General features: G+C 37.0%; 1 protein-coding gene across 1 annotated transcript in view; it reads left to right on the top strand.

The window, feature by feature from the left end:
* The first annotated feature begins 394 nt into the window (after positions 1–394).
* The window catches only part of FAM83B (family with sequence similarity 83 member B), a 43405-nt gene continuing 15872 nt past the window's right edge, over positions 395–27927 (top strand). The window contains exon 1 of the mRNA XM_058836163.1: positions 395–838. Within this exon, the coding sequence (XP_058692146.1) occupies positions 395–838 (444 nt within the window). The remainder of the gene's footprint in view (positions 839–27927) is intronic.

Consider the following 27927-nt stretch of genomic DNA (forward strand, 5'->3'; position numbering starts at 1 on the left):
TATGGATGTTTGGTGTACCATGAGCTCTGACATAGCTTGTAATATCAGAACTTCCTAAAATCACTGAAATATGTGTTTAGTTTACTTTATGTAAAAGCTCTTTATCTATTCTCTTTAATATAATATTATCAATCTATTTAATATTTATCTCTTTAATATTTAATTTTTGGCAATAGTAGTCTCTAAGCCTTTTCAATATATTTTTAAATGCTTGGAAAATGCTACAAAAACTTAGAGCAACTTGACCAGAAAAGTATTGTAGTTAATAACTGTGTGTATATCATAGATATCTAGAAATATTCTTATTGTTTTCTTAATTATTTTCTCTTTGCAGATACATTTCATCAGCTCATGAATGGACACTTAAAAGACTTTATACAAAATACATGTGAAAATGGAAACTTCATCTTTGCTGTCCTCTTTACATGATGAATGCAGATCAGACAACTATATTGAACCTCATTACAAGGAATGGTACCGAATAGCTATTGATGCTCTGATTGAAGGAGGTTTAGAAGCCTACAAAGAATTTCTTTCCAAAGAGAGATGTTCGGAGTTCCTAGCAGATGAGGAAATTGATTATATTTTGAACAATGTTCACAAACTTCCCCAAAACACAATTTATTCCTCTAACCATGCCATTGATGACAACTCTTCCTCGGGGACGTACTGGCCCATTGAATCAGATGTGGAGGCTCCAAATCTTGACTTAGGTTGGCCCTATCTGATGCCTGGAATTTCTGGTGGCACAAATATTGATCTGCTTTTTCATCCACCACGAGCACAGCCTTACACCATAAAGGAAACTGTTCGGAAGATGATACGAGATGCAAGAAAGGTAAACATGAAAAATAATATTGGAAAAAAAGTGGCAATAGTAATGATCTAGTTGGTATTTTATTACAAGGGGTTTTTTTTTATTTTTACTTTTGTCTTGGCAGGAAAAAAAATCATCTAGTTGCTCACAATTCAGTCGGAAAGGATTTCCCAGACTCAGATCTGTCCTTTGGTGTCACATGCACCAGTGTCATTAACCTTAATTCAGAGGGATCAAGAGTTAATTGGAGGGATTAATTAATACTACCATTATAATGAATAATTACTGTTTTACTATAATGCTGACCAGTGCATGAGAAATTTGTAGATAATCAGCACACCTTTTCTTTGACCTCAGTTGAATATACATTAGGTGGTACAATTCTGTGTAACTTTAGGATTTATGTTAATGTTTCTCTCTTGCATCAGTGGGAGCATGCATTGGTTTGGCATGACAGACAATTATAAGAAAACAGCACCTTGGTGTTCATCTGACTCATGTACCTTGAGAGTCAGGTTTTGTGATTTTGGCATGTCCTTGCAGAAATCAAACTTAGAATGAAAAAAACAAACTAGGCAACAAGGAAATAGATTTTACTTGTGTATCTTGCCTCCATTTCTGATTAATGACTAGAAAATGTGGAAAATTTTCCAAATGTACTTGTCTCCACTTAGGAGCACTTACATCTTAAGTTTCCTACAGCACACCTACCTTACACCTTAGTGACAGACTGTTTTATGTACAAACCACTCTTGCTCTGAGTGGGTCAGTTTAAAACTTACTAGGTTTTAAATTTTCAAAACAATGTCAGTTTAAAAAAAAAAATAAAAAAAAAGCATTAGCATGCAGATCTGTTTGACATAGGGTCATGATACCTCTTTACAAGGTATGACAGTTTCAGAAGTATTTTTGGCGAGTATGTTACACTCAAATTTGCCCCATGGAATACAATTGTGTTTTGCATGACTCTATGAGCTTTAAATTGGTAGAATGGGCTATATCTCACATACATCTGTAAATACTACAGGGGCTGAAATACTCTTGTAAATGTGCATAATAGAAATGGACTGAACAGGGCAGGGCAGGGAAGGACTGCGTCTTTTTACAATGTCTCTGCTATATTTAGATAAAGCATATAATTTGTTGCCATAATAGAGTTATCACTAGGCCTTTTATCCTACGGTTTATAATTTAGAATGACTGTGTGCTCAAGGAAGAGTTAATTAATTCTCTTCCTCTTTATCCCTTTCTGAGTGAGATTTGATGTTTTCTGTTTTGGTATTGACTGTGACTTGCCCAAAATACTCTGTGAACTGCAGCTCCCGACCTACCAATGTATCCACTATAAGGGAAACAACTAAAATACTGCTCACTCTGTTGAGAAGACCAGTTCTGCTTCAAGGTCTTGAAATGCCATGAAGTTAGGCCATTCCCCCTTAGTTGCTCCTTGAACACAGCTGTAGAAAAAAAAATTAGGTGTGATTCTTGCTTTGCTTTGGAAGAAGCTTGAATGCATAGTATGTTGGCTCTCTGACGTGCTTGTGTTGCTTCCACTTTATAAAGAGGGTGTTTTGTATGTGTCACTGTCAAATCTGACAGCTGAAAGGTTTGTTTAGTTGATCAGCGCAACCTCAACATAACAACCATAACACTTTTGATACAGTGAGATAAATTGGTTGCTTCAGGGACCGGCAATTAAATCTCAGAGACATAGTGTTGTTCAGCCTCTTTTGTCTGCAGATGCATAGAAAAGTTTAAAGTATTTCTAAGTAAGGTAAAATAAAGTATTTAAATCATGGTTACAGTAGGTAAGCCCTTTATAAACAGCCCAGCACACTTCTCCTAAGCCACTTAAAAAAATGTCGTTATATTAAGCAGGGCTCTTTGTTGTGTAGAAGTGGAGATGTGTAGTCTTGAGAATATTCAAAGGCAATGGGATAATGTTACACTTGAAAAACAGAAACCCGTAAAGAATAAAACAGCAAATCATGTTCAGCCAACACAGCTCTAAGCAAAATCTATGGGAATTTCAGCAATCTTCTATGTGAAAATAAACAGGCTGTTAGGGGTGGGATATTCAGGCCACTTATATTAAAGCACCAAGCCTGAGTTGAGTCTGATTTCAGGCGTTTATTTCCCTGAGCTACCTAAGAACTTGGTGAAGTAAGAAACCAGCTCCTATGAGGTCAAGGCAGAGAATGTTTCTGCACTGATTCACTCCATGAGGGAACCCATTTGGTGTGTATTTATATGTATAAACTATCCCAAAAATTCATGAAGGGGACTGAGCCACTTGAAACCTAGATGCTTTTGAATATCGGGATATATACATATATATATATATAAGATGACACTGTTAGTGGACTTATTCTTGACCTCTTTCATGCTTGATGCATCACAGTGTCACTCCTTAAAATGATTATTACGTATGTTAATTTTGACCTTAAGAAGATGTTGTAAACAACATTAAGCAACTTGCTTGCTGACTGATTTTTTCCTGACTAAAGAGGAAAATCATTTGTAAGGCCATGCTATACTAGACTAAAACTAGTGACTGTAGAAAAGTGTTGTAATAAAATCTTGTCACATATTTCTTGAATACACAAGCAGCATAAAAATGATACACATCGCCTTAATTGAGTGTACAGGCAATATAATGATGGAATTCTTACAGAAAAGGATCAATACTGTTAAATCCTAGAAAAATGAGCTAACCATTTTAAAGAGATGAATCTGTGCTTGTGATACATGTTTCTGAAGTTTTGTTAGAGCCGGGAAACTGTATTGTACACAGCATGGCATTACATTGTCACCTCTATACTGCGGCGCTTCTGTGGGATAGATGTGATGTTAGCAGGGTGCCTTAGGTCAAACCAAGGTGTCAACAAGATGGGCTTACAGTTGGTGTAACTAGACCTCATCTCTAAATGATACAGCTTGCCAACCACCCTCCTCTGTCAACATAACCTGTGTTCACACAAGGAGGCTGTTTGGCGTGACTGTGTCAACCGGGGAGACACGAGTCTTTTTCACATGTTGATATAACCATGTGAGGAAAAAGCACTGCAAGGTCTGTCTGACCTTAATGATGGAGACTTTTGTAAACAAGCTGGTAGCCTTATTTCTCTTATGTTTTGGAGGCCTCTACCTTTAATCATTGGCAGGTTTCCGGCTTCTCTGGGGCTTGAGGTGCTTCTACAGCCTGACTCATCACGGCTGGGCTGTCTGAACAGCAACTGATAATGTTTAGCAGTTTTTACTGAGAAGTTTATTCATCTGGGAAATGATATCAAGATTATTACTCATCTATGTCAGGTTGTAGTAGGTTGATGCTGGTTAGCATGAAACTTCCTTCTTTTACTACACTGTAACACAGAGACTTTGTTCTCTCCCTCTGTGACTTTTCATAAGAGTTGCCTCAAAACCGTCAGTTACGAGGCTTGTGCAGGTGTGCAATGACCCTCTTGTTCTGTTTTCTCAGGTGTGATTGACAGGGTGAGGCAAAAGGGAAGGGACAGGACAGAGCACCAAAGAGACCTTCTGGCAGTGTGTTTTTCTCTTTTACAGTAACTAGATTCCTCTGTCAACCATGGAGATGTTCCTACACAGTTTTAGAGAGAAGGTACAGTTCAGACTAGTATCCAAATAAGGATCTGCTCCTCTTGGAGAGAATTAAAATCTGTTTTTTAAAGATCCATGTTGTTTAGACAACCCAAGGGTTACTGGTTTGTAGCACATGCCAGAAAACACTTGAAGACTTTCCTGACATACTTTTGGGATTTATGATGGAATGTATGAGGTAGCACATTAATCAAAAAATATGCAATACTTTTCACTGATTTTATTTTATTCAAATATACTAGTAGTCGTAAGTCTGGGTTCATGAAGTCAGTGATATTTATAATTTTTTTTTAAAACATAATTGTTTAGAAACTTAAATAAAAATTTGAATGGTTAGTGCATTATAATTTTGGAAAATAAAGGCAGTTGTTTTTGCTGAAATACTCATGATTGGGGTTTTTAATAAGAAAAAGTTGCAAAACTTGGACCCTTGGGAAAGAATTACGTTATACACTGTGAATCAGTGTAACTTGTTATTAGTCTTGCTGGACACACTGTAGGTAAGCACTTAGTCAAAAAGATTTTCCTTTGAATTCTTATGAGAGAGTTATGTGCAAAATGTAATGCCTGTGTTGTTTTCAAAAGCAGTGGACCTTGTCAGATAAAAACAGTTGACTCATTTTACAAATATATAAAAAGGAAAATATTTTCTTTTATGTTTGGGTTTTTTGTTGTATTTTGTTGTGTATTATTTCAGGCAAGAGTGAAAGTTTGTATTACAGAAAAAAAAATATTTACTATTAATTCATTATTATTTGCTATTAATTATTATTCATTATTGTTCATTATTAATTCACTACTATTAACTGTTAGTCTTGTTTGGTCATTAGTACTGGCTGCAGTCTAGTATGAAAGAAAATCAAATTCTTTCATGCTTATGTGAAGAGTAATGTTTCTGTACAGAAAAAAAGCTTGTAGAATATGGATGTGTTGAGCAATCTTTTATTTCTCTTTCACAAATACTCTTTGCCAACTATTTTAAATATAATTTGAACACAATCTGGAACAATGATAATGAATTGTGCTTGTGTCAGTGCTTGTCTTAGCTCACTAATTGCACCAGTTGAAGCAGATGAGAGTGGGGCTACACCTTTATGTATGTAAAAACCAGAGCAATCTGCTGAATTCAGGGAGAAAGAATAGATAAATGCAATAGTTGTCCTGCTCAGACATTTTCTCTACTATCTCTAAAGTGTGATAAAGTGATAATCAGTGGATATAATTTTTTAAGATGAGAGTAGCACATAGAAATACTCGGTTTCTGGCTTAAAACATATAGGCAGAATTTTCCCTGCCAAGATATTCTGCCCCACAAGGATTTCAGCAGGAGCCTTTTGGTTCAGCTGCTCTGCTGAAGGGTGAATTCATCATTAACTTCCTCTCAACTTCTGTTAAAAGATTCCTGATGGTTGAAAACCAGCGTGGCAGTCATGTGTATGGTTTCCAGGTGAAACTTAGCTTTTAGTTTATGATAGATTTATTTCAGAAAGTGAAAAGGCATGTCCCATTTTTTCTAATTGCATGGGTACATGTGTTGGAAGAGGACTCGTCTTGCTCTTGTTGCTACCCTGTGACCCAGTATTAATTTTTTGTCATCACAAAGTGATGCTGCTCACAACAAGTAATTCTTTCAGGCATCTTCTCTGCTTGGATTGTCTTTGGGGTCTTCACACTATTTTACTTGCCTGTCCCCTCCTCTCCTTGCTGTCCTGCTCCCCCGATGTAGAGGCAGTCCCAGAGCAGTCACAGCAGTGCACTCACAGTGCAGGCAGAGAGGACTGACATCGATGGGACACATCTGCAAGCAATTTCATGATCTGGGAAACCTGTGACTTTTGTGAAATCCAGTGCTTACGTGCTCTAAATATGAAACCCACAATTTTTCCTGGTAGTGCTCCTGTTACGTGGGAAGGATTCAAAACTGAAGAGCAAGCAGAATGCAAAGCCTGGGGAATGGGAATCTTTGAGAACGTAATTTTTAATTAGTTGTGGTAGTTTTTTACTCACTGGTTTCTATATTTGCAATACTTTTGACATCTTCAATACTTAAAAGATATAATTAAATAATTTATAGGTATTGCCACTTTTATGTCAGAACTGTGCTAATGTGTTTTCAAAATACCACACCTCTGTGATGAATTAAAAAAATGGAATAGGGAAGATTAAAGGCCAGATATTGCAAGCACCTGTATATCTTTATTAATATCTGTCTCAGTCACATACATATGAGAAGTAAGCATACACATGTGCTTTGTAGCAATTTGTTTCATTAAAGCATTTTCTCTCATTGACATAAGTCTCTGTCAGTCAAAACAAAAGTGCCATTAAGAAGTCATTTATGCTTTTTGCACATTCAGTAGATTAAAGTGTTCTTTATCATATTCAACAATAATATTGTACTACATTATGCTGAAGCAATTACAGATCAAAATATGCTATAAATACAAAACCGTTGATTTAAAATAATTTTGCCCAGGCGGAATGCTTCTTTCAGTACCCAGACTAGTGTATTTGGGTTTTATCCCTCTTCATTTCTTGCTTGTCCAAAAAATATTGGTAATGTTGGAGCGCTGGTTTTGGTCATCTGAATTTCTCTCCTGGAGAGATCTCCATTTTTCTTCAGCCAGGAAGCAATCTTGCCTGAAGAACTATAGCCTTAATCACTTCACATTCATGAATCCATAAGCCTTTGTTTATCTTTTGCAGTTTTAGCATAGCTTTTAAAGCCATGATAGCTTTGCGGCACAGCCAGTGATGCTCTGAGTGGGACATATTTAGGGTAATTTTAAACTTTGAATTTGGTATATATCAGAATTTGGAAACTAAAACACTGTTATCTGTGGTAGAATTTTAAATGAGCATAGCTTGGTGTGCAGATACCCTCAGTACTGAAGTACTATTTTTGTAACACACTGTGCTAGAATCTACATAGAAAATGGAGAAGTGCTGACAAAGCAAAAAAAGTTCAAAATTTCCCATTCTTCTGTTTGGAAGGAGTGGGATTGCATGCCAGTGAGCTACATGTATTGAGTTTCATCATACATCAGATCTGAGTATAAGTATCTACTTCACTTGTAATTATTTCAGAACAACTTGCTTAATGCTGCATTATTTTCCTTGAGGAGTACTGCAAGTATTCCAGTACAGATGATAGAAGAGTCAAAGTACACTTTATTTATTTACCTCTCTAAAAGAAGTGCAGACCTTGACATAGATAGCTGTGTAGTCATGCCTTCCCTTTTAGCCTGCTGATAAAGTATGTCGATAACCATTTTCTAATAAAGATACAATAAAATTGCAAGACAAGTTAAAGTCCACAGTTTCAGAAATGCTGTCAGCATGCCTGAGACCTCAGAGGGCTTTTGCTCTGTAAAAGCCTACTGTAATTTAGCTTTGGAAGGAAGGAAGGAATCATTTGCCTTCAGAACCATAACTGGGTGTAACTGCTGCTGAGCTTGCTACTTTACTGTAGGATCTGCAGACATCCATAAAATGACTCACCTCAATAGAGCTGTTCAAAATAAATAATTGCAAGATCTGGCCATGGCTTGCTTGATCAAAAGTTAATAATTCTTCAGTATACAGTCCACTGATCAGTAAGCCAGCTGAATTTATAGTAGTGTTGCTTGCACTATAAATACAGAATTACAAGCAACCCAGCTATCTGTCTCTGCTTTCTTGCCCTTGTTTGTCATCTTTTCCCATATCTTAGGTGTTTGTTTTCTGAAGCAGTGAACATTATGTTTCACTACATGTCTGTATATCGTACACGTTACTGGTGTCTGCCTGATTGGTGCCAGCCAGTACAGACAAACCACTACTGCAATATAAACAGTAGATTCAGAATTTGTATGCTCTCCTTTATCCTTAGCCAGCAAAGAACATAACCAAACTGTGTGCAGTTCTCTAAACAAGACTATTGAGACAAATTTAGCATCAATTAAATGCATTAATTAATTAATTAAAAGAATATAAGTCATTATTTTTTTTAAAGTTATGCACCAAAAGTGTGGGAATGTTATACATTAGAAAACAATACTCAGAGCAAGTAGGGGCCATTTTTTATTTTCTTGCCTCTGTGGTTTTAGTTTTTGATAAAGATTACTGTTGTGCATTTGTAATTATGCAGAATAATTTCTGATGAACATCAGTACTTCCCTGATAAAAGCTGCAAACTGTAGCTGTGTAATGCTTACTTTTCAAACATATTTGTAAAAGCATGAAGCATATCTTAGCTTCAGATAAGGAGGGTGTGACACATACAGGGTGTTCTCATACCTTATCTGGGAGTGGGTTATCTTAACCAGTTCTGTCTCTTGGTCTGGAGTGCTCGTGCTGACTGCCCAGATGTACGGTGTGAGGGAACCAAACAGATTCCTCAAAAACAGGCTCTGTGGTGATCCCTGCTTTCCCCAGCAAGGAGTGTGGGCATGTAGCTGCCTTCAGAAAGCTTCTTGGTGCATCTTTTGTCCAGGGATTTTTGCTAACTGCAGCACCAGATCTCAGGCCTTTTCACTTCTGCCAGTGATCCTGCTGTTGGAGACAAAGCTGGGTGATAGGATAATAGGAGAAGTTAGGCACCGTATCTCTTAGAGATGAAAAGAAAACTTTGAGATCTGCATCATCCACTAGCAATCAGGCTCGCACAGTAGCACAGGGTTGTGTGTGTTCAGGTAGCCAAATAGGTGTGCCTTCAGTTCAGATGGCAGATATAACATCTCAGCCTTATTTTCATGCTGTTTCCTGGAGCTGCAGGCACTCTTTGCCAAGAAGGCTGCACTTCAGCTCAATAAATTCCCTTTATGGCTTAAGCACTTGGTAATGCACTAAGACATCACCTTTGAATTCAAGTGAATCTGAGTGGCATCAGCCCACAGAAGGCATTGTAGTTAGTGTTTTTCTTTAGGCTTTTAATGCTTGATAAGGAAGAAATAATATTGAGGATGAGATTAAATAACCAGAGGAAAATTACGGTTCCCAGTGGGACCTTCCTCAAGAAGTGCCCACTAAGGGACTAAGCTCTTAAGCTGTGCAGAACTCCCTGCTAGTGAGTTGTGCCTTCTGGTAAGAGACATCAGAGGCAGCAAACAGAAGTTACAGTGTCAAGCCAGCAAAACTGATTTGCTTCAAATGCCAGGGACATGCTGCTTGTCAAAGCAACTAGGTCTCCATCCAGCATGACAGAGCACAGTAATATCTGAAGCTGTCTGCTGTTCTGATAATTTCCTGTCACTGACTAATGGTGGATTAGCACAGGCACGCAATTGCTGCCTGAAAAGTCACTCTTAAGGGTGTGGGTTTTTTTTTAAATAATAGTCAGGCCCATGTGGCCATACAGAATGTGTTTGATAGAGATCAGTAACCTTTGCTTGCTGAGGATGGGCTTAAAAATACAGCCAGCCTACAGGTCTAACTTTTACAGCAGTGTGTACGCTAACAAGTCTACAGAAAGTTGCTTTAAAATGTAACAAAAGTTACTTTACTCAATGGATATTCTTTTGAAATGAGAAGACTAAGCATAGAGATGAAACTGAGGACTATGACTGATGCTTCTATATGTTTATTTATTTGCTATCACCCTATTTAATGTTTTAGCATAACATGAGCACCACTAATATCGCTGTATTTTGTAATGGATTTTATGATGCACAAAATGATTACAGTAATACCATCATCTATTCTGTTAATGAATTGTAGATTACTGAATATCAGTAAGCCACCCGTGCCAGAAATCTCATTAGTCAGACGATTTAATTTCTTATGCATAAGTTTAATGATGAAAGTTCAGTCCAGATTGAAGTGCCATGATATGACACTGCAATCACCCGTTACAGGATTTCTATGCCAAGTAAAGGCTCTGTACTTCATCTCGAAGTTAGGGGAGTTAAACAGTGTCTTTGCAATGAGTTCTTGAGAGCTCGGAAAGCTCTTCTGTGTACACACCAGAGCCTTTCGAAGCCAGAGCTCCAGGTGCTTTTTGGAGGAAGGAGAGCAAAGGAAGGAGAAGATGTGTTGGGTATTGGGTCTTGGGTGTTAGCAAAGAGGCATGTCAGAGGAGCAGGGATCCTGCCAGTCCTTTCAGTTGATTCTTGCTAGAAACCAGTATGGCAACTAAACACTGTTTAGACCTTCTGAGGGACCATAACACTCTGGAGCCTTCACCAGGGTTCAAATGCTGGCGGCTTGAGGTTCCTGGAGTCTTAGAACATCATGTGGAAGGGGACAGCTTAAGACGTACAGAGATCTTTGAATCAGCTGGGCTCTACTCTGTGGTGGTAAGCGCTGATCAGAAGTAACTCCCTGAGAATCTGTATCAAAGAGGTAGGAGTAAAGCATGAAAGTTGTGCGTGCTGAAGTGACCACACTTACAGTATGACAGGAAACCATCATACATACACTTTTGGTCATAGTTCCTCTTTCCTTTCCCTTCCTCTTTGCCCTCCTCTCCAGCTCTATCCCTTGGACAGCCCTATCTCCTCTGTCCTTTCTCTTTTCACTGTGCTCCTCTGACAGAGGTGAATATTTGCTGCCTGCTCTAGACACTTCTGCCATCTTTCTGGGAAGCAGTTCCAGGTATGACATCTGGGAATATCTCCCTCTTAGGTCAATAAAGAAATGTGGCTGCCCTGGAGGGTACCAGTCAGCAGACCTGAAACAGCGCTTGCAGTACAGTGTTTGTGTCTTTTCCCCATCCTCTGTCATTCCCTGTAAGAACTTGGAGAACACCAACATGATGTTAGAAGCACAGCAATGCTTCTGAATTGCTTTTTGAAATTTATTGCCAGGTTTCTGATTTTTATTATAAATTGCATATCTGACATTAAATAATGGGAAGATACATTTTCTGAACAGCACTATCTTACTGATTTTTTTGGCACAAATTACAAAGTTTAGAGATTGAGCAATTGTATATCAGAAATTACAGTGCGCTCTTTAATTACAGCTGTGACTTGTATACACAGTTGCTTTTCATCTCATTTTATCAAATAATACATCAAATAAAACTTTAATTTTTGGGGGAATATTTAGTAAAGGATAGAGAGACAAAAATATAATATCTGCTCAATGAAGACACTTCTTTTTTCCTTCAAGCAAAATTAGATCCGTAATTCTGGGAGGATTTAAATACTGTAATTTGTGTACATGAGAGGTTCTATTAATTTAACATGCATATGTTTGCAGGATTAATGCCTAGGGATATGGCCATAAATCATTAAGGATCTGATTTTGAACATTTAATTAATCTCTTTCTCTTAAATCATGCCACAGTACATTTGTAGTCCAAAATGAGCTACATCTTCAGGTGATTACATCCACTGTAAGCACCTTAAAAAAAGAGAAATAGGTGTTCAATCAGGCTGCTGTAATTCTTTCATTCCAAATAAAAACTCTGTTGAATAACTGAATATCTGAAAGCCAAGCAAAGCCATGAAACCAATGGAATGTTTTCCTTTCCCCAGGTGCTATTCCATCTCTTTACTGCTCCCTGCATTCAGGCCCCGGTCCCGCAGATGTGGGATGGATATGTACATATGCACATTTGAATGTTACAGAAGATAGGCTGGTCCCTTCAAAGGAAATACGAGAGCGAGACTTAATTTATCATGTTGATACATAAAGAGCAAGAACAGATTTTGCCATTATAGAATGTCTGTCAAAGAACATTTTATTCTTTAGTTTCCCGTAAATAAGCTCAACCAAAATTATTAAGTGCTCTGCTAGCAAACCTTATCAGTTTATATGGGGGATACAGGCTTTATTATATTCTGCCACATTACATATGTTTACTGAGCTTTTGTGCACTGCAAGGAAAATTCCATGGAAAAGTTTCTCAATTTGTACTCTCAAGGCTTTAAAAATGCCTTTAATCATTTTAAAAATGATTGCAAAATATATTGCAAAAAGCACACGTGCACTTTTTCATGCATGCTGGCATGCAAGTAAGAAAAGCAAAAGAAAAACCAACAAGAAGTGAACATCTGAAATTTAGTTATTGTGGTAGAACTGTCCAAAATAGTTTATGGATTTTGTTTTTTAAATGCTCCGTATTCTTAAATTAAAACAGCTATCTCAAGACATGAACAGTTACGACATGTTGATACAAAATGGGGTGTACATAGGTAAGTCTGCCTATTTTGAATTTTCTTAGTGGTGTTTCAAAAAATTCTAAGGATCAGAATTTCATAGTCCGCTAAATTCTGTGCAGAGACATTGCTCATACTGTCTGAGAAGGTTATTTGCTAAATTTAATTTTACAAAGTAGTCCTTTGAGATATAAAGCAAAAGAAGAAAACATTTGAGGTTAATGTGTTACTGTCTAGTTCATAACCCAGCTATCTATTTTTAAGGTAGTAGACTGCACATAACAAAAACACAGATAATTTGAGAAGGGAAAATAACTAATTTCCTAAATACATAATAACAGTATTTTAATTCAGGCACTGAAGTTAAAAAGCTGAAAGCTTCTATCTGAAGCTTCTATCTGAAAGCCTCTGTCTTCTATCTGAAAGAAGATAATCCTTGTCAGACTTTTTTCCATAGAATGTAACTAGTTTGAAAACACCACAGAAAGCTAGGTGTTTAAAGATTTGGGGGGAATTCCAGCTAAGTACATTTCTTGAAACATTTTAGGAGCACAATAGTTACAATAGTTACCTATTGTGGAAATAGGACACTGCATGAGAAACAAAAAGGTGTGGCATTTTAATTCCAAATACAGAAATCTTTCTGTCTGGTTTTAAAGAAGTAACAGTGGCAGTATTGGCTGCCTTTCTGTTCACACTGATGTTCACACAGACTTTCTAGTCTTAAAAACTCGAATGGAACTTAGTCAGAGCTGCTTGTTGTCATACAGCATGTGTGGGGATTCACAATATATGCAGTGCATACAAAAAGAAGCAGACATGGGTTTAAGCGTAATTTTTCCTTACTCAGTAGGTCTAAATCTTTGATAAGTCTTGACAGAATTTGTGAAAAGAATCTAAAATGTTCCCTAAAGAAAATAATTCTCTGGTATGGTACAAAATTACTTCTTGTAATTTTAATCAGTACTTCGATGCCTGTTGGAGGCATTGCTGTCCTAGCAGTGGAGAAGTTTCTGAAAATTAGGCTAAAATACTTGTTTGGAGATTATGAAAGAAGTCACTTTGACTAGACTTTAAGCTGCTTGTCTTATGAGGAGAAATTTGGAAATATAGAAAGCATTGTAACAGAAAAGTTAAAAATAATCCAGTACTTTATTTTTTTTTCCAGTTTTAGTGAGTTTCACTGACTATCCTAAATTGCAGTTTTGCTTTTAAATTGCTGATCTGTGGTTCTAAATTGGATTTTGGCCCAAAACAGTAAAAATTCAAAGCATTTTCTATGGATCATTTTTATGCTTATAAAAGATATAAAGTAAATAAGAGAAATAATTTTACCCATTAAAAAAAAAAAAAAAGGAAAAACTGACATTGCATTTTAAAAATAATCTGTATTAACAAGTTACAAAATATTTATATAAATAAATAAACACACACACACACACACACACTGGAATTTCATTGAAAAGCTTGCTGTCAACAGCTGCCACAGGCTGAAATGCAGAACACCCATGAATATGATGCATGCCAGAAATCTTTCATTGTAATTATGAACATAGTTAACTAAATTAATGCATTATGAAAATTGAAAATGGTATTTCATGTAGGACAGTTTAATTAATTTCAAAGTCATGGTTGGTTCTTGAAGGTCAGCAGGTTGTCCAGGAAGGATTTTAATGGTAATAAACTTTACACTCTTTTTTCCTTCCATTCTCAAATTTGTTCAAAACCACAAAACCAAGAAAATCTCAATTTAAATGTTTCATTTGTTTTCAAGTTGTAAAATATTCCTCAGTGTTTCACAGAATCTGCAGTTTTTGCTTCCTTAGTGTTTTTAGGCATGCTTTGGGGTTCCCTGTGCCTGGGAATTTGGAGTGGCTCTTTGCACGGTATCTAGTAGGAATTCCTATACTTCAGGTTCATTCCCCTCAAAATCCCAGTGGCAGGCCTTTAGTTTTGAACTCATTTGTGGAGACATGATCTCCCCCCAGGACTAGAAGTTATTCTGGTATTTTAATGAAAGCTATTTTTTTGTATAAAGCAATCTTCTGTACTTCGTGATTGTATGCTGCTGCTTATACTGTGTTCACATGTCCTCTTCATGAGCCTTGCCATTGCTTTCCTTTTCAGATACAATTTTCTAGTTGGTTTTACTGGAAATTGTTTTGAAATAGAGCTGGATTAACATGAGCCTGTGGTCAGTGTTTGTAGCCTTTAAAAACTCGTAGCTTGTTCGGCCTCTCCCTGTTTATCTTTGTAGCTGTTCCTGGACTGCAGGAGAGGAGAGTTTTATCAGCAGAGGCTGATAAAACTGAGAGATTCGCAGCTTTTGATGTCAGAAGGGACTGTAATGATAACGACATCTGACTCCCTGCACAGCACAAGCCTGACAGTGTTGCATCTTCAAAGAGCTGATACTAAGAATAAATCTGACCTTAAAACATCTGGGTGCTAGTCTTACCATCAACACTACTGGGTAACTAATTCATAATTGCCCAGCAGATAAGTTTTGGTTTTTTTTTTTTTTTGGACAATCGCTTTTCTCTAAATGATGGAATTTGCTTGAGGAAACCCAGGTTGCATGTCCAGACCAAGCCTGCTTGAGCTTCCTGCTTGTGTATCTCATCACTCAACATGACAGTCAGCCAAAAGAGAAGGTGCAGAGAATTCTAAATGCAGGACTGGAGGGTGAGGTGAGGCTCGGGCTGATTCGTAGCTGCAGGGGTTGCTTTCATAGGGACGGAGGGATGCTCAGCCTGTCTACAGTCCTGGCTGTCGGCCTCTGAGCACTGCTCATGCAGCAGGGGTCAGTGCACAAGGACACTCGCGAGGAGCAGGGTGTCTTCACCTCCTTGGAGCGTCGCCTTAGCGTGACCAGCCCGTTTCCAGTGGCAAAGCTCACTAGCAATGGGCTGACTCAGGTGTCCCTGCACAGGGCAGCAGCGTGAAATACACACACACACCCTGTATGTGTTCAGATTCCCAGATAAATATAGATGCAATATGTTATTCCTGCAATATGTTCCATTATTTATGGAACGGTTCACGCTTTACAGATGAAAAGCTTTCTGTGTGCATTTAAGTGTTAATTTAAGAGAAATTAAAAAGGATGCTTATTTTTTCTGGTAATTCTTTCAGAGTCTTTTATGACAGAGACGTAATAGAAACAGATTTCAGTAAGTTTCTGGTTTTTCAATTGCTCCAGGGATGATTTGGGAGGTTGTTAATAACATTACTCTATTAAAAATATATTTCTATGCTATTATTTTCCAGAACTGGATAAAATGGGAGAGATTTACATGTTTTTCTAGTTCCCTGCATTTGTCTCCATTCAAAGGTCTTTTACATCCTTTAAAAAAATGTGGGTTTTTTTTTCATATTTCTATTTTTACTGAGTATATATTTAAAAAAAAAATGATTAAATACATTAGTCTAGGACTTGGAAGACTTGTATACAAATTTCTTGTGGAACACAGACTCTTCATCTATAAATATGAATGTAATCTCAGAGTGATTTGTGAAGATATATAGATAGTTTGGGGTACTCTTGCTAGGGGTAGGGAACACAGTTTCAAGAGCTTATGCTGAAATCTACCTTTTTCAGGTGCTTCCAGTGGTTTAAAACTTTATATTTTGCATCAATCTTTTGTGTATTTTTTTTTTGTTCATGGGATTGTTTGTTTGCTTTAGAGCATTCGAGCAGAAATAGTTCAGTAGTATCCAAATTTGAAACAGAGTTGTTTGCTTCCCCATTATCTGCACATCTTCTGATGTTACTTTTTTTTCTTAAAATGTTCCTCTACGCATCAGTGAGAAACAAGAAAATAACTTTGTTGTTGTTCACTTGAAATTGTGTTTCTAATTTAGGTTGCATTTCAGCAAATATCACTGACAGAAGTGTCATGAAAGTCTTACCTTTGCATACCCTACTCTTACTTCATTGCAAAATTGTTCCTGTGTCAGTGAAAATTATGTATATTTCATTTATAAGACTGAAAAGAGACTGGAGTATCTTTTAATTACCAACTGCTTGTCACAGTAAACCAAAAATTATAATAGACTCTCTGAAAAATTCCTTCCTGACAGCTGACTCAAATCTTGAGTGAGTGCACACTGCACCGCCATGAAAGCAGATTCAGAATTACAGGGAAAGACTCTGAAGAGAAGGAAAATGTGTACACCTTTTTAAGTGGGCAGGAAAACAGGATAAAAACTGTCCTGTTACTACGTCTGAAATGATTGCTCTTTTTTCCTTTTGTCAGTACTGTGCTGGTTTGAAACTTTTTATCTAAAGGAAAGAGACAAATAATAAAATGTGTTTTTTTCAGTCAGTGTGTGTGCACGTGTGCAACCCTGTACATGCACATGTGCACACTGTGCTACAGAAAGTGTGGATTCCATGAATGCAAACGTGCACAGGGAGCATAGCAATCTGGTATAGGGAGAGGCTTTCTGGCATGAACTTGGAGTGGGCAGGTTACTCAAGATGTTTCCTGTTTCCTCACCTGAGAGGTGCTTTGTAAGAACAAATATTTGTTTGAAAGGCACTATTTTGCATCAAAAAGCAGCAGTTTACAAAGTGTTCTTGGAATAAAATGTTCACCTCTGCTCCACAGATGTATATTGCATGTTCTCATCTCCATCCTTACTTCAAACAACTAAAGTTATCTAGTATATTTAGCTATTAGCATGCTTGGCACATTTTCCAGCAGAGCCAATTTGCCAACAGAACACAGCTTAATGTAAATCCATGGGTGGTTTGGTCACAGGTGTTTCTGCTTTCACTCCTTATTATTAGAAGGCTCTGCTTTTGATGGGAAAAGAAGTGAATTTTCCTTTCTGTCCCTCATGTTTCCTAGCATATATACCCTTGAGGTACGCAGATACTCAATGCAGGAATGTTCTGTGGCTGTAGGGGTTTCACTGGCACAAATAGGCAGCGAATCTTGCAAAAAATGGTACTGAAGAGCTGCAGTAGGTGCCCCTGAGACTGATTTTCTTCTTCCTCCATTCTTAAATTCAGGTACCTGCCATGATATTTGGGAGGATACAACTTTGCTGTAGCAGGAGTTCTGCCTTTCTTGCAGATGTTCAGCAGGCTTCCTGATTAGATCTCTGATTATCATTACCCAAATGGAGGTTAGGTGTGTCTCTGTGTGAACTGGCATGCAATGCGCATTAGGAGGAATATTTTGTAGAAAGAAGAATGCTCTCACATACATGAAACTGTACAGTGGAAACTTGTCATAACATGTTTTTCTTCCACCCATTAAAAACCCTATTAACTTGCCATTAGCTTGGTCACTAGCTCAGTTGAGTATAAAGGGTTCAGTTACTTGGACAATGATAACTCATTTATTTGAATAATAGTTCATTTTAATGATTCTTGAATGAGTGCTTCATTATGCATCCTGTCCTTGTGAGAATGAGAAAAATGAGAGGAGCAGACTGTAGTGCCCATCTGGGGCTGAGGCAGTTGGAATCTGGATCGTGGAAGGAAGTCTTGCAGCCTGGCTGCGTGTCTGCTCCTCTCCAGATGTGTCCTGGAAGTGGCCTAGGGCTCTGATTTCAGAAAACATTATGAAATACACTTAATAAACTTGTAACTATTAAAAATAAACTTTCACATTTAAATGGAAAGAGTAGTAGATAGCAAAGATGGAGTATTATAAAGACCTGGATCTGAGTTTATCACTAGCATCAAATAATCTTTCCTCTGATTTTGCATAATTGCAGTATCAAATTGCAAGTGATGAATTAATACTTGTGTGGTCTTGTGGAAGAGCTGTATGCAGATCAGTGAAAGCTGATTCTAACTGCATTTAGAAAATAATAGTGTCACCAAGATAATTCTAAAGCTGTATTGCTTCTTGCTTGACAGAGATGGTCATTCAAAAGTCAGCTCACAAAGAGCAAAAGATCAGCTGAGCAAAAACCTGGCAGAAATGAGTAAGAGGGAAATGTTTCTTTAATTTTTTTTCACTTCTGTCTTTGTTCTTATCCTTTGACTTGCAGCTCCCTCAAATACCTGACTACCTGCACAAGATTCACACTTGAACAGGAATTGTCAGGTTTCACTTTAAACGCCTTTAAAGGATTTAAGAATTGAAACAGTTTTTATAAAGACAGTACTTTTAAAGCATAGCATTGGTACTGAAATTATAACTCTTTAATGATAATTTTACTTGTAATTCTTTTATTGTTTTATTTTTTAAGTGCTGCATTTGATTCAGGAATTAAATTCTGTTTAGTACCTTGTTTAGTTCCAATTCACTATTCACTCCACTGGGGCTACAAGAATTGCAGCATTACTTATCTTCTTCATTTCAGTTTGCTTCATGGGAGGTTTGAGCAGGGTTTTTATAATTGCTTCCCTACTATTTCAGACACCTTGCTCCATATGTTATTGTGCATAAAAATTTGAATCTGTTTTTTTCCTGAAAAGCTGCACATAATTACTTATTAACAAGTTTAATCTTTTCTTATCTCTAGGACATTCTGCTGATGCTTTCAGACTAGTCTGCAATTATTTTTTCCTTTTTTATTTAATCTATAATAAATAATCTAGCATGCTAGGGTAATGGATTTCACCTGAGGACCTTAACATGATTTGCAGACAATTAATTAATTAGTTTCAAAACCTGTCTTTAAAATAGGTGAAATTGAAATGCAGTCTGCCAGCACACAGTCATTAGCAGTATGTTGCACAAGTAGCTGTGGCTGCTCTATGACCAAGCCGTGTAATCTGCATCTCATGAGTATCGGGGAAGGTTCCTGCTCAATTGGCAGCATGTTTAAAAAAGTAAATAGTTTAAACCATCTGATTGGGTTATTTACTGGCATTCAGATATAATTATATGCCATATGGACTTAGGCAGGCATACATTATGTATGTAATATATGTTTCAGAATGCTTATTGGACATCACTGCTGTTGCTTTTTTTTCAACATAAGTGTTACTACAGGTGTTGTCCAGACATGCTATTTTTACTTATAAATAAATGCATTTTATTATGTCATGTAGCTAAACTGGAAAAATGTTAAAGGTCAGCAGAGAATCTGGCAGAGCTAAACCCTGCAGAAACTTTTCATTGTTCATCCTCTCTTATTTATATCAGAGGATCACTGGTTTTCCCTTATACTGACCCATCACTGACCTGTGACCAGTAATTGTAAACAGCCTGCTTTCTGTATTTTTCTGGTTTACTTTAACTGTATTACTGCTTGGGTTGACCTCTTTAAACATATTTAGGTACATCTATAGAATTTGAAATTAGTGTCATTGAAGCAAATAGTAGTTGTAGCAGCAATCAAAAGCTTTATTGTGAATATCATAAAATATGGAATAAAAAGGGGAGTATTTTTAAGCTTGTATAAAACATGTAGGAACTGATTTTAAGCCCATATTCAGTATCCAATACCAGTGCTGTTTTCAGTCTCAAATTTAAATGAGTTTGGAGTTCCTCCCTTGAAAAGGGAAGAAGGGAGAAAGAAAGAATTAAGGGCTTGAAGTGGTAGGGGGGAAGAAGAGGGAAGAGGGAAGTAAGGAAATAGCAGTCACAGAAGGAAGGGGAAACAGAAATAGTCCATAATAATCTGTACAATCTGGGTTTGCTTCCCCTTTTGTGACAGCAATATGAAAGTCTTTAATATCATTGAGCTTTGCAGGTTGCTAGACATACAAGACAACTGCTTTAAACATCTGGCCAGTAACCAGTCCTTAAGTGTGTGTACCTCATGTGTCTACTGCTGACTCTTAATAACATGTATGAAGCTGAATACAAAAGCTGTATTTCGAAAAAGGATGAAATAAGCAATATTTGAAAAGGTGTTTTCCCATTTACCCTTCCCTAAATATGTGATTAGCCTTCATTTCTGTATTAATTGACTCTTGTGTTGGTTTTCCTTTCAGAAGTCAGGCTGAGCAACTAAGCTTGGGTCATCAAGCTGTTTTTTGAATTGTGGCCATAAGTATTATTTCCCTGATACTCAAAAGTTTAATTAACAATGACCAACAGCAAAATTGTTTTGCTGTCTTGCACATGAACCATCCAGGTCTGCTAATTGCAGCTGCAACAAATACTACTCTATTGCAGTAGAATGTAATGTTACTTCATAACCTTCTTAACTTAAAGAAATTATGCCACTACTTTCCAGAGACTAACAGGAGCCTCTGTTGAGGCTTCCTTTCTTCACTTTGGTATATTACCTTCTCTAGACCATGAACTAGAGGAGGTTTTTAACCAGAATTAGTTTTAGTCTCATTTGGGATTCTATGGACATGTAACAATGTCTTCTGCAAGGACTCCCAATTTTTTATTTCTCTTTTTCTTCTACATGTATCTCTGAAACACTTTCTCTTCCAGTGTTCCTTATGCAGTCTACCTTTTGGAAGAAGTTTTGAGTGTCTATAGAGGACTGGCCTTCAAGAATTAATGATATAACTAGGACTTGTTTCTCAGTATTAAGGTCATTAAGTCAGTTATATAATCAGGTCATGCTCATTGGTCAGCAGCCTTTCACTGATTTGAAATCTGGTGATTTAACTTTATGTTTGGTTGTTTGTTTGTTTGGTTTTTGTTTTCTTTTGTTTTAATTGGGCACTGCCTATGGAAATAGATTTGTTTTCTCTTGGATGCAGTGTCTTCCATGTTAGAAAATATTAGCCTTTGCATAGATTTGCATTTACTTGATGCAAGGTCACCCTGGTATAAAACTCATGGACTTAACAGTACACGGCTTACAAGTCTTCCACAACTGTATGCGTTTCTTTTTCTGCTTGCTAAAAATGTTGATAGGCCATCCATGTGGAGTGTGCTTAATCTACTGTATATAGACATTCCAAGGTCTATCTTTCTGAATCATAAGCCACTCTGAAGCACATCAGGTTTGTCTGCTGACTTGGATACACCAAAATTTTCATGTGCATAGAAATGCAAAAATAAGTGTTTCCTGCTTTTGGGACAAACTAACTCCATTCTTTTCCAGCATGTACTGTGGAGTCAGTCAGCATTGTTTCCACCCCTGTGATATATATCTGCCTTTCTTTTTGTATTCTTTTCTGTACGAGTTGTATCTGTTGTGCCTACTTATTCTTTTAAGCAAGAGCAAGGGATTTCAGGCAGTATTATACAATTGAACAGTATTACACAATAGTTATGTTTTTCTGGATTTTTTTTGTCTGATATATGTACACACTAGCAGAAGCATTGAAACCCATGCAGAATATTTTAAATATGTAGCTTATTTATAAAATACAAATATTAGATATTCAGGTCTTCCCATTTAATTTAGTTTCAGAAATGAGTTTACTGTTAAAGTCTCAAAGACGACAAACAGAACACGGCTCTTGCATAAGCAAACTTAAAAGCAAAATTATCCTTCCTGGTCTAGAAAAGTTGGTCTGAATCATCTCTTCTTCCTATAAATCTGCCTTTGATGAAGAGAATCTTTCATTGTTTCCAAGTGACTAATTAACAAATGTCAGCAAAGTTCTATACTTTAAGAAATGCTTTTGTTATAGATTAGAGTTTCCAGCCTGTAAATGTTCATTCATATTGTGGGGTTTTATACATTGTCTAGAATTTTTCAATATATAAACTCTCAGGAAAGGTGGTTGAGTGTTGAAAATGTATACAGGACTCTTGAGGAAACCAAGTCAATCAGTGGGAAGGCAGACTGACTCAGAACATCAGTCCATTCCCAATCTAAGAAATCCCACCAAAATGTACTGTTAAAGGTGGCAAACCCGCAAAATATTCTCAAGAGTTGTTACCTAGATTAGCTGAAATCTCATACATTTACTTTGATTCTTTGAAAAGCAGTTAATTATTTTAATATTTCTTGAAAAAAATCACAGGAAGGGCCCTTAGAATGGCCAATCTAGTTTACTGTGGCATGAGGAGCATTTTTAAGCAGGAGTAATTTGAAGGACAATTTTAGTACATTCTGAAAAATGTTCTTATCCCTTTGCTTTTCCCCTATCCTCCCTGCATTTGAAGTGTCTCTTTCCCTTATTCTGAGGTGTGAGATAATAATTTCAGGTATTGAAAGAGTTTTTAACCTTGCAGTGGTCAGCTCATGTTATTGGGACTTTTAAATAAAATAATTAAGGCTTATCACATGGTTGTGCATTGTTTGTTTTTGTGCAGTCACTAAATACTGCACAGATGAATAAGTAAGTGATTCTACTTATAAACTAATTCAAAATAAAAAGTATAACATTAAAATATTAATTCAAGTAGCTTAAACATTCATTAAATATTAAGGGATTCCATGAGAACCCACATATTGAAGCTATGAATACTATTTTAAATAATAAAAAAAAATAATCTGAAGCAGCAAGTCTTTGAAATTCATCATAGAGAAAGCCGGAGGCTAGAGAAGTACCTTTCATTTTTGTCATGAATTTCCATTGTGGTATAGCCGAGTTGTAGGCTGTCAGAAATCCTGGCATTTCCTTTCTGTTTGCTTTCCTCAGAAAAAGCTTGGCAGCTTCTCAGCATAACAACTGAATATGAACATTCTGAAGAGCTAAATACAAATATTAGAATCTTGCTACCCAACCAGCTGCAGCCCACATGGCACTGGGAATACAGCAGTGATGTCAGTGGCAAGAGGAGAAAGTGCAGAGTAAGGTCCCTAATGCATTCCCTCCATCTTGCCAAGGATTTTCTTTGCTGCCTTTTGTCCTTTTCTGTAGGACCTTCATCTGCTTCTGTTCTCAGTGACAGAACAAAACTTGCTTGCTAAATATCAATAAAGCATTTTAGTTGTTGAGGGGAGCATTGCAAGCAGGACAGAAAGTGTTAAAACTGAGCATTGTGAACATTTGTTGTTCTAATTATGCATGACAGATTTTTGCAGATTTAGGTAAATATTTTCTTGTCTATGGTGGGCCTAGCACTGAACAGCAGCTGTTTCTTTGCAGATCCTTCATTCCAAGGATTAGGTTTGTCAATGCTCTTTGGAAAGTCCCCATGAAGAATCCCTGGAATATCCCTTTCCATCTTCTCCTTGCCATGACTTGCTGACACTTAATTCTGCACATGTGGAAGTAAAGCTTCAGAGGAATTACTGCCTCTGCTGCTGGCTAGAGTGTGGTGGTGTCTCCTGTAATTTCATCAGCTCACAATGAGTTCTTACTAATCCTTCAGCCGGAATAGCAACTTCCAAACCCATAGATAAAGATCACATTCATGGAATTAATGTAGCTCTCTCACATAAGTTTTGCAAGATAAAGTTCCCAGTTGGGTGAATTTCAAGAGGTAACAGAGGAGACATCACTTTAAGATGGTGTATGTATGACTTGCTAGGTTGGCGTGCAATAGCTTTCTGAAAGGTAATGCAGAAGGCTTCTGTACATTCACTTTTCAGAGAAAACAATCTTAATTAAATTTCAGAGAACTTTTGTTTTGGTTTTAGTTTCACCTGTTGAAGAGCTAATGCTGGTCTTCAGATCTGCTTTTTTTAGGCATATTAAGCTATACAAAAGTTGCAAAATTGAGCAACAGACAGAATTCTCATGTAGTTTTAAGAGAATTGTTCATTGTAAAAAATTGATCTTCGTAATGTTTTTCAAAGTAAAATTGCATCCTTTCTCAGAGCTCCTATTTTACTGTCATATTATTCTTTGCTGACAGAATCAGAACATTTTCCCCTGTTATTGATAGCTAGAAAGTTCCCCAACTGCACATCTTTTGTGTGTGTTTCTTGGACAGAACAGATAAGGCTTTACCATTTGGATTACACAGGTAAACACAGTTAAAACTATTTGTAGTTTTAACCCCATTGCCTTATGTGGTTACCTGCCTTCATAATTTTCTAATAGTTTGCATTGTTTTTTCTTGTATTGCAGGAGATAGCTTAAAGTTTAGTTTATGTTTTCTGGACAGTGAACTTACTTGTATGATGTTCTGTTGGTGTTGAGCTTTTCTGATGACCTGTTGCACAGAGAAGATGTTGAGGTTATTGAAGATTTCTAATGTACATGTTGGAAGTTATTTTTTATTCCATACACACTAAGTTTTTACTTTAAAATTATTAGGTTTTGTGGGTGATACGTGACATGATAAAGTGAGGCTCAGTGGTCAGAACAGAAGGTGTACTCAGTTCTGAGAGCCTGTGTTTTTCTCTCCTCAGAATAAATGGTGGAAATATTTTGGAGCAGGAGAAGGATAGTGAGGGCTAGGACACCTGATTCTGAGGTGGTGTAGCTGCCTGTAATAATGAAGTGACTTCACCCTGTAGTTAATTAAATTGCTTTTAAAGAATGCAATAAAGGAAGAACATTTCCAAGTATACTGCATAGTTATTGTCTATCACTCTGTGTCTGTAGAGCCAAATTAAATATATTAAACAAGAACTCAGGGGGTCAATTATGATGATAATACAAGTAGTGACAATGCAACAAGTAGTGACATTAATTTCATGAATGTTGCATAGGTATAAATCTTCTCAGTATTTGTTCCATTATATTGCCACAGAAATTGTAGGAGAATGGATAATACTCAGATGGTTGATTACTATTTTTATTATTGTATTAAGCTGTATTTACAGAGCAAGGCTCCCCTCATTATATTACACTTTAGAACTTTATTGCAAGACTTCTCATCTGTTACTGTGTTGTGGGCCCTCAGCAATTCATCCAGCACGAAGGGTTTCAAAGTACACATTGCAATGAAAGGATGTATTGTGCAAGGCATTTCAGGGCTGTCTTCAATTTCGCAAATTAATACCAAATTAATGAACTTTTGTCTTAGAAGCACTCTGGTGTGAGCAACAGTGCCAGAAAGTAAGGATAACAGAAGATTTATTAGGGAGCTGTTAATATGAATTGTCAGAAAACATAAACTGGATCTAAACCTTCAACCATAAAAACCAACGTAATAGTATTGGAAAAAAAAAAAACCCCAAAATAATTTGTGGGACATATTAAATAACTTACTAGAAGGAAAGATGTCTGCATTGATCAGCAGATTTGTCTCTTATGATGCCAGAAACTCACCAGTTTGCTGCCTGCCTCCTGTTCCTAACAGCATTGGTACACAGCACTCCTTCTGCACTTTTGCATTTGCCTGCTCTCTGAGAAGGGCTTAACTCAGATAGCACTGAGCCTGTGCCACAAAGGGATTCTCCCCAAAACAGAGATCAGCAAAAAGAGGACTGAAGTATCAGAGAAAAAGTCAATGGAAATAGAATTAATAATTCTGTCGAGATGTGGTTCTTTGTTCTTGGGGTGAGAAAGGGTGCTGACATTTAAAAGCACTGCACAGCAATATGGATTTTTGTCATATATTGCCCAAAGTAAGCTGCATGTAGGTTACAAAAAATCAATACTCTTGCAGTGTAGGCTATGTCTTCAGCATTATTCCCTACTAGGTTATTGATATTGGTAGGTGTCTCTAGTAAAACCTGCCCTAAGGAAGCAGTTTTAGTAGAGGATTTCTGTATTTTCACTGTTTATAGCAAAAGAGTCGTTAAATGACACACGCTGCGATATATAACCTAGAGAATCATAATTCATATTTGTGAAAGATGTGGTAATGCTGAGATAATGAAACTGTCAAGGGTTCACAAAATAGACTTACTGAGCGCTACCAGTAAAGGCCTTTTGTTACATTTATGCTTGAATTTCAGCACACACCTATTAAAAGGTTGATTCTGATGTCCTTAAAGTCAATGAAGATTAAAATCCACTTTTTTTCTTATCAAAAATGGAAGTAAAGCAGAAAAACTTTATTTCTCAGCATTCTCTTTTTATAGTCTCTGTTTGTTTTCTTAAGGCCTCTCAGTAAAGTTTATAATTACTACCAAACGTGGCAAAATTTGCTTTCATTTTGACAGTGATGGGAGTGAAGATCTCTGAATCATTGAGTTGTAGCCTTTGGTCAGTTGGAAGTCTCCAGCACAGCCTCCTGTTTAAAGCATGGCTAGTGGTAGTATCTGAGCAGGATAGCCAGGGCTTTATCCAGCTGGGTCTTGAAAACCTCCAAGGATGGAAACTGGACCGCTCTGGGTAACCTGCTCTCCTGCTGGGGTGTCCTTATGGGAATAAGGGGGGTTCCCTCTATCCAGTCAGAACAGTTTGTGTTTGGGTTTGACCATTGTCTTTTGTCCTGCCACCACTGCAAAGAACCAGACTTTATCCCTCAAGAATTTCCCTGTAAAGGTGCGGGAACTGCTGTAAGATTCCCTGAAGCCATCTTTGCTCCAGGATGAACAACCCAGCTCTTTTAAGTAGTCTGCACAGGGCAAGTGCCCTCTTGGTGGCCTTCCCTGGACACACTCAGGAGATGTTCAGTGGTAAGTGTAACTGTTGGGATTGGCAATTTCTTTCTAGATAAGCCAGTGAATGGAGTTATTTTCTGAAGGTGAGAACCGTCTAAGCAAATCCAATGCACACGAATGGGCCCAAACTAGCAATAACTTATCCTGTAGCATAATAGGTGCCATAGAACTGAACACTGGCCTCCATTTACTCTGCACTCTGTTGCCATGTTACCATGTGCCTAATCTCCTGTTTAGCGAGGATATGGAGGATATTTCAGCTATAGCTGTTCATTTTAACCTTCAAAACAAATTTATGTGTCTCTCATAAACCTTGTCACTGGTACTTTGTGTAGGAGTCGGTCACTTACCAAAATTGAAGATTATTAAGAGCTTTGAAAGAATGAAAAGATCACTGTATTAAAGTGATGATCATTTAGAGATACTGAGCTTTAAAATGGTACTTTCCTCACCAATATGCAAATTAAATTAATCAGCTTACTGACAAATATTGTTTAGAATATTTGCATAAAAATTATGCTGTTCAACAAAATTATACTTTTCTATCTGTATACACATGTTCTTTAAATGCCAAAGTAGAGTGTATAGTTTACTTTTCTGTTGCAAAGCAAAGTCTTAGTGTCAAGACAGTAAGAAGAATAATAGCATGTGGCTCTACTGCTGCTTTCAGTTGAGCATACTGTCAGATTTATTTGGAGTAATTTTGTGCTTATTGACTAGCAGATTTTCTTCTTTTGTAAGGATGTCATTGAAACAAAATTTTAAGCTAAAAATACATTCATCACTTTAAAAAAATAAAAGAATGGGTAGATAAGATAAAAATACTACAATCAAAGGTTATATAAGTTTAATTTTGGGATAAGAAAACTAGCAGAAAAACTGTTTTCTGCACTGTCTTCACTTTAGTTGATCACTGAAATGTGCTCTTCTATCTAATACCTGCCCAGGTGGTGGTAGCTCCCCCTTACTGTGCATAATTTCAGTGTTACGTGATGTGCACAGCAAGTGTCTTATCTACCAATTATTTTCTCCTCCCTGAAAGTGTAACATGCTTAGCTGTTCCCTAATGAGGGTCATTTTTGATTGAGGTGGTAATCAGTTCAACAAGGTTTGGAAAGT

This window comes from Poecile atricapillus, chromosome 3 (assembly GCF_030490865.1).
Source record: "Poecile atricapillus isolate bPoeAtr1 chromosome 3, bPoeAtr1.hap1, whole genome shotgun sequence".
In the NCBI taxonomy this organism is placed as follows: domain Eukaryota; kingdom Metazoa; phylum Chordata; class Aves; order Passeriformes; family Paridae; genus Poecile; species Poecile atricapillus.